Genomic DNA, 18,653 nt, shown 5'->3' on the forward strand with positions numbered 1-18,653 from the left:
AACGTTTTTTTATCTCAACTTTAGCATTCCCGATCGGAGTGACCACGTTCTTCAGTTGAACAATGCATTATTTGGTTGCCAAATGTTTGGATACTAAATGACCGTTTTAAAGGATTTAAGTAATATTTACGGCTTTTTTTTGTCGTTTTCTTATCTGACTGCATCGTTGTATCCAAGTCATTGTGTCTATTTATTAGTTTTTTTAAGGGGAGCTTAAAGGAGAACTGCGACGCAACATCACAGAAATCCCTCACTAAAAACAAACAAAACCAAAAATACAAACAAAAAACAAACAAAACCAAAAATACGCTAGCACCTTAATAGCCACGATGAGTGCAGTGGTAGTAACTTGTTCAAAAACGCAAGAAAAAAAAAAACACTTTATCTTTATGAGTCCATATGGGTCACTTTGGTCAGTTTTTTGATACCACAATCAACAAAACAATCACTGAATTAAACCAAAAACTGGGATCTACCAGGGTAAATAAAGTAAAATCTTTATTTAAAAGTGTTTGTAAATACATTGTTGCAAAAAGGTAATATACACATATATAATCAGTGTGAACAAACGAATAACAATAAGCCAACGTGGAAACAAAACGCTTATTTACAAAATTGCCGGGGTCCTGTGATTCCAGCTTAATCTCAGTCCTTTTGTTCATAATTTGACAATGAAAGCTGTCTGTTCAGAGTCCGAACGCCGTCTCACCACGCTCTGATTCCGGGTAGTGTTGACTGAAAAGGCGCTTGCTGACTCATTGATCCGTCTGCATTACCAATGGATATGTTCATGTCAACTATGTGATTGGGTATTTGCGTTGCGTTGGCAAAAGTGGGCATGGTGGTAAAGCTGCAGCTATACGGAGAGCTGTTGTAGCCGTTATAATATGCGTTGTAAGGGTATGAGCCGGCTGTCACGTTGTAGGGGGGCGCGTGGGTTCCACCAAGACATGGCTTGCCATCTCGAACCAGCACAGGGACTGCTACCCTTCTCGGCGGAGGGGGGTGCCCGGCTAGTTCGAGACTTTTATCTTGTCGCTGCCGTTTGCATTTATATCGCCGGTTTTGGAACCAGATCTTGACTTGCGTGGAGGTGAGTTTTAGGACGGAGGCGAGGTGGTCGCGCTCCGGCGCAGACAGGTAGCGCTGCTGCTTGAAGCGTCGCTCGAGCTCGAACACCTGAGTTTGGGAGAAGAGCACACGAGGTTTCCTGCGCAGTCTCTGCTTTGAACTCTCGTGCTGAACATCCTCAGTCTTTTTGACGCTGCAGCTCAAGGATTCGTCATAAATACACATTCCTGGCAGAAAATAAATTAAATATATAAATAAAAAAGATATTGTCACCTTAAACGTTTGATGTTTTAGGCTGTCTGCAAAACCAACTACAACACATTTTCCAAGAATTTGAAGTCGCAACTGTTTGTAAATAGAGAACTGTATAAACATTTATTTTTCTTAAATATTGTTCACGTCTGGAGCACATACACGTTAATTAAATAAGCCACAGTAAACGTCACCAGACAAGTGAAAATCCCATGTCTGATTTGATTTCAGAATTCGCTTTCCAGAGGAGAGACAGCCAATACAGTGTCAATAACATTTTAATCGTTTTTATTACAGTGAAATATTCCGTAAATGTGAGAGTGTAGCTGCATCCTTAACTCAGTCTGACTGGAAATGAAAATGGTGCAGTTGCTTTTCCCTAACGCGACACAGTACAGTGATAAACTTGTTTTACTGGTGAGAGACGGTGCATAAATAATTCAGATGCGCAAATGCGTGATAATGATCCGATGTATGGTAACTAATAAAAAAAAAGTTTGTCACAGAAGCATTAGAGATTTTTCGATTTCTTATATGCACGAGCGGCTCAGGGCATATTTTTCTCTTTTTTATCGCTTCTTTTAATCTCGAGCGATGCCTCACCTGAATCCTCGCTCGGGTCTGTCTCCTTTTCCGACGGGGAGACACACGATCCTCCAAGGATGTCAAAGTCGTCAGAGCCCAACGCACATTTCGTTTGATCTACTCCGCCGAGACACGGTTTCTCCGGGCTGTAGAGAAGCTCCAGACTCCTGCTGAGAGCACTGTGCGTGCACTGGATTTGGAGAGACTGCAGCGGAACCGTGTCCTGCTCCGGAGAGACAAACCCCTGCTCTGTAAACACATGCTGCTGCTGTTCTAGCTTCAAAATGTCCTTAACCGAGAACGGCGTTGAAGTCACCGGGCTCGGAAGCATCATTGTTTCGAGCAAAACACTACTGATGATGACAGCGGAAATGTTTTGAGATTTGGAGTTGTCCAGCTAGAGAAATATGGACAGCAAGGCTCTGTCCTGTCCCGCGGGTTGGGTTTTGCAGCTAGGCCAAAAGTTAGACTGTGTCTTCTCCGGGAGCTTTTAACCTGTCTCTACTTAACTCCGGAGATCAAGACTATCAGCGCTTCCTCTGCGTGCCATTAGGCAATGGCTTAACACGTGATAGAGAAGTGGTCTCTTATCTTTAAGTTGACCCCTCCCTTCTCTGTTTTTAAAAGGTGAAATGGCGCGATGAACAACTTCCAAGTAGTTCAAATTTTTGCTCAGATTTGAACAAACTTGTGTGTGTGTGTGTTAGAGAGAGAGAGAGAGAGAGAGAGAGACGTGTGTACATAAATATTAAATATAAAAACAGACTGGCATTGGTTGTCATACTCCAGATCGTCCCAAGATGCTATTTCCGACTGTTTGAATGATATTGGGCTTTATTCCAGAGCTCATTCAGGCTTGTTTGACGGATGATTGTTTTTCACTGCTTACTGAGAGTAGGCTACATCGCGTGGATGGATGGGCCGTTTTACACCTGAGAAATTTAACGTGATTAGACCGTATTTATTTAGAAATCACTTTCATTCATGGTTTTTTTCCCGGCTCACACTTTGAATGTAATGTTTCTTGACAGACATAAATACATTTTTATTTGTATACAAAAACATTTTATTTTCGGTAACTGGCAGCCCGTCATCCCGAGAGTGTAACTGATTTGTCTAGGTGTTGTATAGCCTGCGAGTTGTATAGTTCCACTTCAGCCTTTGAAGGTTATTCTCTTTTTTTCTAAACCGTTAAAACTTGTGAAACGTCACGTCGCACTCATGCATGCCACTTCGGAATATCTGGGGAGAAAACTTATGGATTTCTGCAAATGCTTAACCGTATGGAATTGAATATATTATACAGAACGTAAGATGTCTGCTACCGGTGTAAATAATATTTTGAATACCACTGCTGATTCATGGACGACTTCTTGCCCAGTCTGAAGGTAAACTGAGTAAAATGATCTTTCAAAAAGCTCTGTTGAAACATTCAAACATGAACAGATTATAGATTCTTTTTTTTTTCTTTTTTTTTTTTTTCCTTACTTTTAAACTTTTTCACGACACATCGAGCTGAGACACACGAGATATAACCAGTGCGACAATTCAGCTGACAATGGGCACCTCGCAGGAGCATTTTCCCTGGTTTGTCCACTATATGCTGGCTAATTAGTATACATTTCTCTTCGGTTGAAAGCCACTGCAAGGCAAGGTGGATGTTTGGAGGCTTCGACCTATTAGTGTTGGCTACAGAGGCCACAACAAACAGTAATTCTACACCTGATGTTGTCCAAATGAAGAGGCCGCGGCGCCAGCCTGCAATGCTTGGCTGAGGTTGAGACGAGCAGGAAGAACGGGACTGGTCCTTATCAGCTCCTAATGACCTCTGCCTTCACCGGATTATACCGCGACAACTGTCTGCCTCTTTTCCACCTTCGCTTCCCCCAGTTACGTTAATGTGAATCGTATACGAGGCATGCGCCCGATCCAATTTATTTACAACAGCCACCGAGTGATACTTGTGACTCATTTGAAAGAAGAGTAAACATTTTGTTAAACTTCCCAGGACGAACTACAATTCTACAACGTATTCTTCAGGTTAGCAGAAAATGCGAAGCTTTTTTTTTTTAAAGAGAAAAATCATATTCTTAAAAGTGTATTATAAATGTATTTCTAATTTATTCACTGACAACGCACCACAAAATTTTACCGATTTATTACACCTATTTGAATTAGTCTAAAAGTAATACAGTAAAGCTACTCAGAGCTCAGTATTTTGCTTGGTAGTGTCTTTTTTTTAAGAACTTCGAAAAAGAGAATCATTTTTCTTTATAGTCGAAACGAATGATAAAGGACTTGCGATATCTACACATAAAATAACATCAATGTGTAAGCAACCTCACTCTTGCCAAAGGTCCGTCAAGCTAAAACGACAATATACATGAAAGGTTTTCATGTGTTTTGGATAAAACTGGAAGTAAATAAGAAACAAAAAAAAGGCGAGTAAATTCACTCCACTAACTCGCAGCTATGCCGAGGGGCAAATGCAAGCTGAAAATCAGACGCACCTTTCCACAGTAAATAAATGTATCAATAAGAAATCTTTCGGTCCTCACTGTATATTCAGCATTAATTCTGTTATATTCTCTGGAACTGTCCCCAGATACCCTTAAATTGTCACATTTGAGGTATGAGATAGGCCTACATTTCCATGTAAGGTATTGAGGCGGCTAACGGCGTGTTCGTAAGATTTATAAATCGGTTGAATTTGTTTGGTAAATGCCATAAAAGAAGGCAGTGTGTTTTATTTAGGCTGTTAACCCCGTTTAACCCCTGTACATCCTCTGACACCGTAAAACCGCCAGTGTTTATATTAGGTGTCAAAACATTCCAAGTACAATACGGACATTTCATTTCAACGACTTTAAAATTAAATAGGCCTATTACGTCAAACGTTTTCACGCAGGAAAAACTCTATAGTGTGCATCGCGAAATAGGCCTACATGAAGATAGGTTAGCAATTTAGCCTCCCAACGCTATCACTCACCTGTTTCAAAAATTTGAACGATATCTTCCCTCAGAAACACAACTAGACGATTATAACTTAACTATGATTAGGGAGACGGTTATTTAGAAATGTGCGTTTGGAAATAGTGTACCTTAATGATGACGATGATAGTAGTCATCCAAATGTGATTAATGTTCGCTTACCTTACCTCAACTACTGCTGTTGCCATGGCTACAAAAGGTCGGTACACACCCAAACTACTGGCTATTCGTTCATCCTTATCAGGGACATCATATTACGGAATAAATTAATTCAATAACAATAAATCACATTTCAAATGTAATTAACAGGCCATAGGCTTACATCTCAATTTGTCTATCACACTGTATAAACATATGACTTTTTCCTCACCCTGTAAACGGCCGTCAATTTCGTAAGATTTCCACTATTTCCCCCCAAAACAGGATAGCCCTGTAAAATACCTTTTTTTTGTTGAAGACTATAGGCCTACATTGAACTAAGGCCTGTACACACTGAAACCCCCTCAACGTTTTTCTGCGTGTCATTCAATAGGTGTGAGGCCTCAGTCAAACAGGAGGTCACCTCAGGGATTTTTTAAACTTGTCTAGTTTTGATGAGTAAATGACTTAATTGCGCAGCACTCCACCAGTGTTCGACCTTGAAGGGGTCCTGTTGAGCGCACGAATTCGACGATTTTTTGTGGTCTTCCAGTTTAGCCGCCAGACTTAATCCAGCCGTCTCGTACCGCCACCGTAACATAAGGAGGCGGTTAAGTAACACTTTGCCACAAAATAGCCCTAATTAATCATACAGTAAAATAGCGCGCTGATAGGTGCTGAAAAGAGAAACTGTCTGGTCCGCCACTGAACCCTTCCTCAGAGAGCTCTCCACAGACCAATTTGTCACCGGAGAGCTTCATCAAAACGTCATTTGAGATACTGTGGGAAGCATTCAATCCGAGATCTTTTCTAGTGACTGTAATCCCAGACCGCGATGAAGGGACCCGGTAGAAAGCGCAAACTGACAGCGTTTTGGAATGAGTGCTTTTGTGTGTGTGTGAGTGTGTGTAATTATGGGGATAAAGCTGTTACTGTCTAAGCTACTGTGTGTGTGTGCTCTCGACTGTGCTGAACAGAAAATTCTTGGAGATTTTCTCTGAGCAGGTACAGAGAGGAGCAGGCTGACTGTGAACTGGTGTGATACCGAAAGTCTACAGGCCATTGGATTAGAACGGTCTACACTAAACCAATGAACTGTCCACAGCTGGCGATTCTGCTGACTGCATGTTCTGTTCAGCACATACATTCGTCTTTGTCTCGGAGACTAAATATGAACTCTCCTAAACATTAATAAACTTCATCTTATCGAAAATTCTAACCATGTGCAGAGAAACCATTCTAACCATGTACACACGCACACACAAACGCAGGCAGAGAGAGGACATGACTGTTAAACTTTTTACCCTTCTTCGTTATCATAACATAACAACCAAGTCTTTTGGTTGCAATCTCAATTTAATTATTTCTTAATCGAAAACATAACAATTGTTTTCTCGAGACCACAAATAAATGATCTCATTATCATACCATAACTATTCATTGTTTCGCGAGACCACATTTCTCACTCAGTGTCTTAAACTGAAGCAAACTACGGAACGGAAGTTGTGGGATAGTCTGTGATTACAGTATATTTGTGGTTCAACAAAGAAAAGGGCGTTGGGCATTTTTTTTATGTCAGAGGACATAAGGGTGATGCTTTTTGGATGCTGGGATTAAACCCTGTGTTACTCCCACGGTAATGTCGAAACGCGTGAATCGAAAAGATGACTGACGCGTTTTTTTTTTTATGGCGAATACATCATAGTGACGTCGAAGACGTTGTTAATTTCATTGTGAGGCAGCTACTAGGTCCTGGGCGACTGCGCGGATATTCACTCACCTCCGACGTCTTCGCCCTTACCTTCCCCGCACACTCTCTGGTTCGACATAGGACTGAACTTGATACACCCTGTCTCTTGCAGAACATCATTCGATATCCGCGGACCCGCCTAGGAACTCGCAGCTACCCAACAATGGAATTAACAACATCCCCAGGATAACTAGAATATGCGCGCCTAAAAAGTCCTCCTCTAAGATGACGTACGGACATCCTCCTCCAAGATGACGCAGAAAAACGTACAATATTGTTATCTTCTATATGTCGACACGGTGCAGTTCCTGCCCGTGTTAATCTCTGGTCAAAGTATAGCCTACTATGTGCGCTTATCAGGCTTTTCCACTCTGAGGCAAGACTACTACGATCCTGAGAGACAACAATTATCAGTGAACAGTGAATTATTATTTTTGTTGTTGTTGTGATAACATTTAGTCACCACAACGTAATTATCTCAGTATGTTGTGATCTCAATTTAATTATCTCGTTATGTTGTGATTACAAGATAATTAAGTTGAGATCACAGGAAAACAGTTGGTTATGTTGTAATAAAGAGAAAAAGGTTTTTCAGTCATATCTTCACATATATGAGTGTGTGTGTGTGTGTGTGTTTAAAAAAAAATAGTAATATATATAAAAGATGAGAGAGGATATGGGAAGCAATTGTTTTTCGCTCATTCTTTATTCTGCAATGTGGTAAACGGCACAGTCCCCACTGTGTCTTCGAGTTGCATTTTCAGTCTCCACAGTAGCCATTTCATCTCCATGTAATGCCAGTGTTTAAGCTTTTGTCCAGAGGAAGGAGGTCATCAGTGCATAATGTCACCTTATACTGCAGAGGCAAGTGACATCACTTCCTGTGGCCTAAATAAGTTGTTTCATTTGAGTCAGTGTAATTCATGAGTGGTTCCTGTGAGTTCCAAAACAGCCTACAGTTCAGCCCTCGGAACACATTACTGAAGAATACATTATTATGAGCCAAATGCACACCCACTAACGGTACGTTTGACTCAAAACTAAATATATTAATAGCAATTTCTTGACATAAGTTTGGTATCTATCTATCTATCTATCTATCTATCTATCTATCTATCTATCTATCTATCTATCTATCTATCTATCTATCTATCTATCTATATATGTATATAGATATAGACAATAACATGTTGTATTTTATGGATTATATGATTTTGATAGTCTCAAACTGTTTTACAGAGAAAGTCAGCAAAGGTTTGTGGTTATGTTGACCTCCTCTGGTGTCTCTTTAGACCTTTGGACCTGTGTATCAAGTCTTTCTTCGGTTGACAGAGGGTCCTCTCTAAATCATTCCTCTTCTCCTCTCAGCACACGCTCTCTCTCCCTCCGCATCTGTCTCACTGTACACACACACACACACACACACACACACACACACACAGTGTGAATTATACAATGACAGTGGCGGGGTGGGGTTAGCCTTTTCTTCAGGGCTATATAGCGTAGCATATATAAATGTTTCAAACCTCCCCTCCCCCAAACAGTTGTTTTCACCTGTTTTTGGGGGGGTCCAAGTCTTGATTAGGGGGGGTCACACCCCCCCCCCCATCCCCCCTGGAATTTTAACCCTGCACACACACATATGTGTGCGTGTTTGTATTTGTGTGTATTAAGAGGTATATGTGTGTGTGTATTGAGAGGTATATGTGTGTGTGTATTAAGAGGTATATGTGTGCGTGTATTAAGAGGTATATGTGTGTGTGTATTAAGAGATATATGTGTGTATGTATTAAGAGGTATATGTGTGTGTGTATTAAGAGGTATATATGTGTGTATTAAGAGGTATATGTGTGTGTGTATTGAGAGGTATATGTGTGTGTGTATTAAGAGGTATATGTGTGTGTGTATTGAGAGGTATATGTGTGTGTGTATTAAGAGGTATATGTGTGTGTGAATTAAGAAGTATATGTGTGTGTGTGTATTAAGAGGTATATGTGTGCGTGTATTAAGAGGTATATGTGTGCGTGTATTAAGAAGTATATGTGTGCGTGTATTAAGAGGTATATGTGTGTGTGTATTAAGAGGTATATGTGTGTGCGTGTATTAAGAGGTATATGTGTGCGTGTATTAAGAGGTATATGTGTGTGTGTATTAAGAGGTATATGTGTGTGTGTATTAAGAGGTATATGTGTGTGTGTATTAAGAGGTATATGTGTGTGTGTATTGAGAGGTATATGTGTGTGTGTATTAAGAGGTATATGTGTGTGTGAATTAAGAAGTATATGTGTGTGTGTGTATTAAGAGGTATATGTGTGTGTGTATTAAGAGGTATATGTGTGCGTGTATTAAGAGGTATATGTGTGTGTGTATTAAGAGGTATATGTGTGTGTGTATTAAGAGGTAAATGTGTGTGTGTATTAAGAGGTATATGTGTGTGTGTATTAAGAGGTATATGTGTGCGTGTATTAAGAGGTATATGTGTGCGTGTATTAAGAGGTATATGTGTGTGTGTATTAAGAGGTATATGTGTGTGTGTATTAAGAGGTATATGTGTGTGTGTATTCAGAGGTATATGTGTGCGTGTATTAAGAGGTATATGTGTGCGTGTATTAAGAGATATATGTGTGTGTGTATTAAGAGATATATGTGTGCGTGTATTAAGAGGTATATGTGTGTGTGTATTAAGAGGTGAATGTGTGTGTGTATTAAGAGGTATATGTGTGTGTGTATTGAGAGGTGTGTGTGTGTGTATTAAGAGATATATGTGTGTGTGTATTAAGAGGTATATGTGTGTGTGTATTAAGAGGTATATGTGTGTGTGTATTAAGAGGTATATGTGTGTGTGTATTAAGAGGTAAATGTGTGTGTGTATTAAGAGGTATATGTGTGTGTGTATTAAGAGATATATGTGTGTGTGTATTAAGAGGTATATGTGTGTGTGTATTAAGAGGTATATGTGTGTGTGTATTAACAGGCATATGTGTGCGTGTATTAACAGGTATATGTGTGCGTGTATTAACAGGTATATGTGTGCGTGTATTAAGAGGTATGTGTGTGTTTATCTGTGTCTCTGTGAACAAACAGCTCTGTCTCATGTCAGGGAAGCAGCTCCTCTTACCCAGTCCAATGAGCCTAACACTGTGTGTAAGTTTCCCATGTTAGGGTCTGCAGTCCACACACACACACACACACACACACACACACACACACACACACAGTCTGGCCCTGTATTGTGTCTCAGACCTCATTTGTCGAGCTGTATGAAGATGAATATGTGTTACTCACTGGAGTCACCTGGTTGTGAGGACAGTCAGTTAAAGCATGCATACACACAGACAGAGACACACACACTAACACACACACACAAACCTGCACGCACACACGCACACATACAACAATTATCGAAATCATTGAAATTTTTGAAATTACAATAAAATTGAGTGTGTTTCAGGGACATTTCTGCTACTAAAAAAACGATTGAACGGCATGTCAGACACACACATTTACCAATAATGTAATGACACACACAGTTGTATCCTGTAATAGCATAAGCAAAAACTGTAGGTAGCCTATTATGTGTCCTGATGTCGTCTCACAGCAGTGTATGTATATTTGCCAAATGTGATGTTATGACGTTTTAAAAAACATTTTTATTACGGTTACCGCAGCAGTAGTCACTACAACCTCGTTAGTATAGTGGCACTGGCAAAAAGACCTGCAGTGCTCACTGCTCCTAGTGTGTGTGTGTGTGTGTGTGTGTGTGTGTGTGTGTGTGTGTGTGTGTGTGTGTGTGTATGTGTGTATGTGTGTGTGTGTGTGTGTGTGTGTGTGTGTAGGACGGGTCAAAGGCAGAGGATGAAATTTCCCACAGGGATAAACAAAAAGTGCTTCTTCTGCTTCCGCGACATTTCCATAGATTTCTAATAAAGCTAAATGTTGTTTAAACATAATACTTCCACTGAGAAGTTGCTAATCATTGACAGTGCTTTGTTTCTTTAACATTACTAATACTGATTAATCGTCAGATAATGTTGTTTGTTTTAATACTATGAAAACGTTTCTATGACAATGACGATAACTGACAACACTAGATTCTCTACATTAAACCGCAAAATGTAGTGATTATTTTCCAGCAGCCACCTGAGAACTTGCTGTATACTGTACAACCACTAGATGGCTGTAAAACGCTAGCTAATACACGGGTGACCGTTAAGCGCAAACGCCACACGGAGGTCGTTTGGAAGCTGTAGAGCTGTTAATATTAAGACACGACGCTGGTTTCTATAGCACGCAGCGTTTTCTCTGATGTAGGTGCCAAGAAATGTTCAGAGGAAAACAATCGTAGCTTAGACCTTTCCAATGATTTGGAATTGTATTCGCACTGAAATCACATTGTTCACTCGGCTGTTTGTGATGACAGAGAGAGGTATGAGCAATATCAGAGAATCCATACTGAGTTCATTTCTGCATTTATTAAAAACACAGGCTCCATCTGAATTCCATTGCTCTTTTTAGTATCTGAATGATGAAGTTCAGTGGTCTCGTCTCAAGGAGGGCTGTTTACCGACCGAGGACTGCGACATAGCTGAACTGCTGAATTCAAAGACAATTTAAATCTTCACAAATCATCTAGTTGTGGTGAGTGTAATTTTCCAGATAGATTTTAAATGGGTCTCCACATGTTTTAAAAATAGCTATGAATTCGCATTAAAATTGTGGAGGGGAATATCATTAAGACATTCCTGCTTTCCCTCAGATAATTCTTTACTTGATTGTTTTTGCCAGGCTCCTATATAGCCACGAAAAGGCTTACCAGTTGTACCAGACACTGTAACCGCTCCAAAGTTAACGTCTAACAACCTCTTCCCAGGACAGTTTGTACTTTGTCAGTCTGAGGACAAAACTAATAAAACATCGCCACCTGCTGGTGAGAATTTTAGTAACTGGCAGAGATGTGTGTGTGTGTATGCCGTACAGTTGCATAAAGGCAATACCTCATGAGAGATTCAGGAGAGCGTGGGGAAACATATATAAATGAGCCTGGCTCTAAAAGGTTGCATTAACTTTACTTGGTTGCAGCCTGACAGAAACACCACATTTTTCCCCTGAATATTAAAGTTCCCTGAAAATTAAACTCAAAACAAGATGCTTGGTAATATGATGTTTATTACGCACACATAAATCATTTGTATTTCCACTTAATCTTCTGGTATGTTCTTTCCAGGAGAGTTTTTAAGACTCAGACATTCTCAAGAGATGAGGAGTCAAATTTTAACAACTATGATAGCGCTGTTTGAATGTCCCCCGTGACTGGTCGATAACTCATGTGATTACGCTTGGCTTCGTCATTAACCGAGACAAAAGATGAATGTTTGACAGTGTGAGGGGAAAGAACAATGTTTCTTAAGGAAGAAAAAGAAAAAAGAAAAAAAAGCCACACAGTTGAGAAGATAAAGAGCTCTGGAGAATTTCTCTTTCCAGCTTCTGAGAGATGTAACAGAGATAGAAGGCTTTATCTCCCAGTGCGGCTCCCCTGGTCCCCCTCAGGCTGCGTTTATGCTACTGCTAAAGCAGCCTCCACGTTGACTCTCATAATGAGGGCGTGTGTGTGTGTGTGTGTATCTGTGAGAGAGAGTGAGTGAGAGAGGGAGAGAGAGAGTCAGTTTGTAGCTCGTATGGGGCTCTCCGAGGATGCTGTCTTAAAACGTGTTCAGGGTTTTACTGCTGACTGAGTTATATTAATGTGCCAAGACCCCTCCAGAACCACACTGATCTGGCTATCAGGGCCCTGTAATCTGAAATGTCACAGTACTTACCTGAGATACCTGAAATTCAGTGGACGTATGGCTGTACTGAAACAACCTGCTGTTGTGTGATGACTCCAGTTTGGTTCAGTCCATCCTGGACACTGCAAAGTTCACACGGGCCGAAAAGATGTTACTTAATAAATCAGTTGAGCTGCGGTTGCTCGTACTCTGAATGTCAAAGCATAACATGCCCATCTTTACATCATTAGTCCAACTCTGTGAGGGATCCAAGGAAGTCCGTACACATTCACAGCATCATGTTCCGACTGGATCTGAACTCACTGTACAACAGTGAGGTACAACAAGTTCAAGTTCAAGTTCAAGTTTATTTAGAGCCCAATATCACTGTTTACAGTCTCAAAGGGCTTTACAGGCCACAACAGTCAAATCAAAACATGACGGCACCCCCTGACTTAATCCTCATGGCGGGCAAGAAAGAACTCCCCAAAAACCCAAAAGCCTCAGAGAGAGGGAGAGAGAGAGAGAGAGAGAGAGAGAGAGAGGGGTGGGGGGGTGGGGGCTTGCTTTATTTAGAATACCTATGCAGTTGAGAATTTTTAGTTTCGCATTTCCCTGGAGTACTACGATCTTATTCCTGGGAAATCTACACCTTTGAGTGGAGTCACGTGGTTGTGAACTTCTCAAAGTGTTCTTGGGTTTCTGTTGCCTACATCTGGGCCTGGTCAGTTACATAATTTCACAGGCCAGAAAAAGAGGGGGTTGGGGGGGGGGGGGGACGCTGTACTTGGTGTTCTTCCGGTGTTAAATGTGCTGGACTGTGGAGGCGTGCCAGAATGAATACAGATCGCACTTGCCCTGCGTTATTTTTGGGCTTGAGTAACTGAAGTGGGGTTTTTGATGAGATCTCTTCAGTACAGTGTTAAAAAAATGTTGTCATGCTAGATTTGGCAGGAGTTGGGAGGCCAGCTTGTTTTTGTTTAGATGTTCTGGCCACATGTGGCCGTTCAGTAACGGCTGCCTGTTGAGAAACGTACCTGTGTATTAATTCGAATCTCAACTCCGTTCAGATCCGGATATAGCCTACATCCAAACAATGCATTTGAGCTCCCTTTTTGTTGTTTAAACAGAGAGGCGTGTGTCTAGGGGAGTACGTGACAATGCACAGCTTCGCCGCACTGGGACAGAGGTAAAAACGCGCGGATGAGTACTCAGCCTACCGTGCTGTTTGAAGAGAGCTGAGCGCTGGTGTGGGCTGCTGCCGCCGCCCCGCCAAGCTGTTTTAAGCGTTAGTGTTATTAGGTGCCACGTTCATTGACGTAATTATATTACGTTTGTTTCACCGGCCCATTCTTGGCAGTCTTGGCTGCAGGCATATTCCCACACTGGTGGAATTTTTATTAGACGAGACCATATGTTGCTATTTTGTATTATGGTATTTGAAAACTTCTAAACCTCTCTTAGGCGCATATTTGTTTGTTTGGTTGAATGATTAATTTATTGCTTTAATTTTGATTGGGAAATTATTTAAAAAGTGCAAATTCCATGCAGAGGTCCACCTATTCCTTTCACATGAGACCGTCCTGAGTTTTTAAAAGATTTTACAAAGCATACATTTTTATTGTAGCGGTAGCACTGAAGTCTACTTAACGGAAACATTCAAAAGAGCGTCAGTGTGCGCGCGAGACGTCTCTATGGAAAATTAGAACATCCCGGAATCAGCGTTCAGTCATCGCTGCCCTATTACCTTATCCCTATTAGCCACTGAGTGCAGCGAATAGAAAAAGCCCTTCAGGACGCCTCTAAATTGGCATGAAATTATCTTCTTCCTCACTGTCAGAGATAGCACCCTCCACCCGCCTATCTCTCCTCAGGCTTCCTTAGAACGGAAGAGAGTTATTTTTGCAGTTTCAGCTGTATTTTGCGCCGCGAGTCTAAGAAAGTTCATCTCTCATGTGAGTACCTCGTCACTCTGTCTGCCACTTAGCCAGCCGCCGGCTGATTGGTCACACCCGACGTGTAATTAAGAGCTGGATTTTGATTGGCCACTTCCCTCGACGATGTTCTCTGGGCTCTTCTGAGTGATAAATGGAAGACGCTCACCCTAGATGTGTTTGATTGAGAAGGTGTCAGAAACAGGTCAGACCCCCCTGAAAAATCTATATCTTTTCCACATAGCTCAAGAAAGCTAGTTTACCAGTGATTTTGCGGCATGTGCTTCAAAACAAACAAACTGGGGCCCATGACCAGAGGCAAGGCAGTGAATGTGAAAGTATGATGTAATATGATATATGCAGAAAGTGACCGGCTGCCGTACTTTCATGTTAATCAGCATCGTTTCCTCTGTTGGTGAGTGCAGTCTTTAGTATGTGAGGTGTACAATGTCTAAGTCACTTGCCCATAATTTTGCCCCCAAGTCAGCCTGCCCCCACCCTCGCCATCCCCCCCGAGTTCTGTTTCTGCTGAATCATAGGTCTGAGCAGTTAAATCTCACTTCGCTCTAACACCTGCTTCGCCACATCAACTAATTATCAAACAGTTGATAGGCTGTGGTTCTCCAGGAGCAGAATTGGAAAATAAAATGGTGAATCTTTCAGTTATCATGCACTGTCAGCCATGTTAGCTGCTTGGTTGCGTATATCCTGTTTACATGAATGTAACCGCTATTCTTCATGGAAACAAGGCTTTTTAAAAGTTGAGGACTATTGTTTCATAAACAAACAGACAAACAAACACTAAAATGACAAATCCAGACCACACAAATTGATACCATATGCCAGATATGACCATAGTTTATTTCTATACAGCAAAAGACACATAGTTAATGCATTTGTCTCATTCATAGCCTTTCTGCACAGGATAACAGACACCCATATGTGCATACATATGGGTATATATGTGTGTATGGGTTTATTATAAAGTGCAAAACAATCACATGCGTATCATCAGGAACTTAAGGGGGCAAAGAATGCCTCACAGGTATGGTCAAAAACAGGTTTGAATTTGGTGTCATTGAATTCTATCGGGGAAAAGAAATACAAGAAAAGAAAGAAAGAAAACATCCAACAGAACAGTTAGACTGATCGTCATGTGAAATGAAAGGCTCCATCAATGAAGCGGAAAAAAAAAAAAAAAAAAAAAAGGAAACGAAACCAAACTGATGTGGAAAAGGTGAATTCAAGTTTCGAGAGAGAGGGCTGATGTACCGTGGAGTTCAGAGGCCTGGGGAAGCCTGAGTGCGCTGTGTGATGTGCCCTTTATCAAAGCTGGAAGCAGAACTTCTCAGACAGGTGGATGACATTAAGCGGAATCGCATGTCCATCCAATAGAAATCTTCTTCTTCTTCTTCTTTTTTTTTTTTTTGTTTGGCTTAATGTTATCCTGCAAGCTGAGAAATTCAAACTTTGCCCTCCATTTATCTGTGGTGCAGCTGTTATTCATATTTTCTTGAAAAGTGCACTGAGTAGCTACTTTTATTCTAGATCATCGTTTTTTTTTCAAGATCATCGCTTTATTCCAGATCATTTCTATGGATCAGTGTGGACAAAAATCCAAACAACCATAGTTTCATGTTTTTTTTCTTATGCAGTCAAAATGTTTTGGCTGTTGTGAATTGTCTGCACTTTGCCAGAATGTCCTCAAATTGGACGTGAATGTTTATGTCTCTGTTTATCGGCCATGGTTTTGACTCACTCTAAGCAGACTGGAGACCTTCAGAGATGAATGATTCTCTGGAAAACTGACCTGAATCCAGGCTTGAGTTTGGGCACATCGATAAATCAAGTTTTGAATTACCACAGGCTTGTAAAAAAAAAAGCAAAAAAAAAAAAAAGCGAACTTTTCAGGGCATAGGGAGAACCCTCACACCGGTGCAGACATTCAACAAAAACATACATTCTCCTGAAGTTTTGACTTTAGTCCGTCAGAATTCAGAGCACAGTGACGGGAGCGTAAGGGAAAGAAAATAAAACAGGAAAATAAACTCCAAAGATCATCTCCAAATACATCCACGAGAAGAATCCAAACACAAAACAACGTAACAGAACAATGCCCAATGCCAAAGGCCAAACAAAGTGTTTCGAAATGGCTGACAACTTCAGCAAAACGCTTGAGGGAACGGAGACCATGTACACACACAGAGAGAGAGAGAGAAGTCAATGGGGTGTACAGTTAATATAGCAGCAGTTGTTTGGTAAAGGACATTTCTTAGTATTTAAGACACAAACATTACATTTAAACCAGAACGAGAGCGGGAGATAGACCCGTTGGTTCGCTGGGTATACAAACAGCAAACAACAGCTCGTTGTGTGTGTTTTCGGTTGGCTCAATGTCTCGTTGGAACTTTGAGCCCAATAAGTTTGACATATTTAAGTGCTGAGAGTGTAAATGCCCTTTGCTAGTGATCAGAGGAGATGCACATGTATTTGCAAGACGTATTTTTAACACGCACACACACACGCACACACTCACTCACTCACTCTCTTTCTCTCTCTCTCTCTCTCTCTCTCTCTCCATCTTTCATATATTTGAATACAAAGTCATTATTTACCTTTCAAGGAGGGGGGGGGGGCAAATAATTAAAAACAAAAACAACAACAATAAAATAGAAAAAAACAAGAAAAAGAAAACAGAGAAACCAAAAAAAAAAAAACCAACACGTCAGCAAACTTAAACTTGCAACGGAAAGGTACACTTGTTTTTGGGGACAGATTTGCATGGCCTCAACTCTGAGAGACAGAAGTTACTCTTTCCCTCCTGAAGTCTTGTTTGGCTCTTATCTCCACACTGGGCAAAAACAGAAAGGGTTTATTTACTTATTTATTTATTCATCGACTGTATGTAGCGTCCGTAGAGATTATTGCATAGTTTTGTGAGTTATCGGTTAAATTTTGCACGTCATTTGGTTTGGTAACAACAGTCATTCCAGCACCCAGCCCTCTAACCCACTTGCTAATCTCATTTGAAGGTAATTTCAGTAAAGCACTGATTCTCCAGGGAGCAGAGTGCTTTTAGGCATGCCTATTTGAGTTTACCCCCCCCCCCCCCCCCCCCCGCCCCCCTCCCCAATTCACTACAGCACATGATCAGAGAGAGAAACAGGCTTTTCACTAACGTCGTTTATATTGCATAGTGTCAGGAGGAGCTCCAGCAGAAGCCTCTGCGGTTCTCGACTATTCCAGTTTTGACTGCACACGTAAAACAGACTGACTGGCTGAGACAAGTCTCCCTCTTTTTTCCGCCCGCACAGCCGCCGCTAACCGGCCGCGTTGGAGAAATGGACGCAGGCTCTCCACGAGACGCCGGCCGATTTGTTAAAGCAGACAGGAAACAGGCTTTTTTTTTTTTTTTTGGAACCCTGCACAAATAGACAAGTGGCAAAAAAAAAATGCTTGCAGCACTTTTTATTTATATATATATTTATTTATCGATATTTTTTTTTTTACTTTTGTAGTGGTCCTGTAAAACTCTCGCAAAGATTCACCTGATTCGAACGACCAGCGTATTCCCCTATGACCTGCACAGAGTCAAAACACGGATTCTGTTCAGTCCACGCACAGAGTAACAGAGAAAATGACAGCTCAAACATGTCTAAGCAAGCGCGCGTTTAAAAGAAACAACAACATCAACAACAACAACAACAACGAAACGACTCCCCGCTACTGAACTGCGCTTTCGAAGGAAAAAAAAAAAAAAGTATATTTGTAAACTAATTCTAAAAACAAACAAAAAAAAAACAACTAATAAAATCCACAGCAATATAATAAAATAAAGACTTAAATAATATAGTAGGAAAATAAATATTATTAACAAATAAACAAGGCTTATTTTTCTTAAAAATAGATTTCTTACTTTTTTTTCTTTTCCGTTTTTTTCCTCTCTTCAGCAACACGGTCAGGACAGTGTGCTTTAATGCCACCCCCACCCCCCCATCCCCCCCACCCCACCACACCCCCTGTTTTATGTGTGGCATGCTGCAGGGAGCAGGTTGTTCAGAAGACCTGCCCTAAATTTGTCTCTCTATGAGGCTGTGCTGGGGCATACAGAGACAAACACCGTGACTCTCCCGCACCCGGGAAAGTTCCTCTGTGCTGTTAACAGCC

At 41.0% G+C, this 18,653-nt stretch overlaps 1 protein-coding gene across 1 annotated transcript; it reads right to left on the reverse strand.

Annotated features, from left to right (window-relative positions):
- Nucleotides 1-705: 705 nt before the first annotated feature.
- Nucleotides 706-2,251, reverse strand: nkx2.7 (NK2 transcription factor related 7). The gene is made up of 2 exons (XM_030787019.1): nt 1,927-2,251; nt 706-1,298 (listed from the first exon to the last, which is right to left on the reverse strand). The coding sequence occupies exons 1-2, from the start codon at nt 2,240-2,242 to the stop codon at nt 706-708; spliced, it is 909 nt and encodes a 302-aa protein (XP_030642879.1). The 5' UTR covers nt 2,243-2,251.
- Between the last annotated feature and the right edge of the window lie 16,402 nt (nt 2,252-18,653).

This window comes from Chanos chanos, chromosome 1 (assembly GCF_902362185.1).
Source record: "Chanos chanos chromosome 1, fChaCha1.1, whole genome shotgun sequence".
Taxonomy (NCBI): Eukaryota; Metazoa; Chordata; class Actinopteri; order Gonorynchiformes; family Chanidae; genus Chanos; species Chanos chanos.

Excerpts from the sequence above, each read along its gene's own strand:
- nkx2.7 (XM_030787019.1), bottom strand. The coding sequence starts at position 2,242 with ATGATGCTTCCGAGCCCGGTGACTTCAACGCCGTTCTCGGTTAAGGAC. Across the intron at positions 1,299-1,926 it reads AGACCCGAGCGAGGATTCAG|GAATGTGTATTTATGACGAA; the intron begins GTGAGGCATCGC and ends ATTTTCTGCCAG.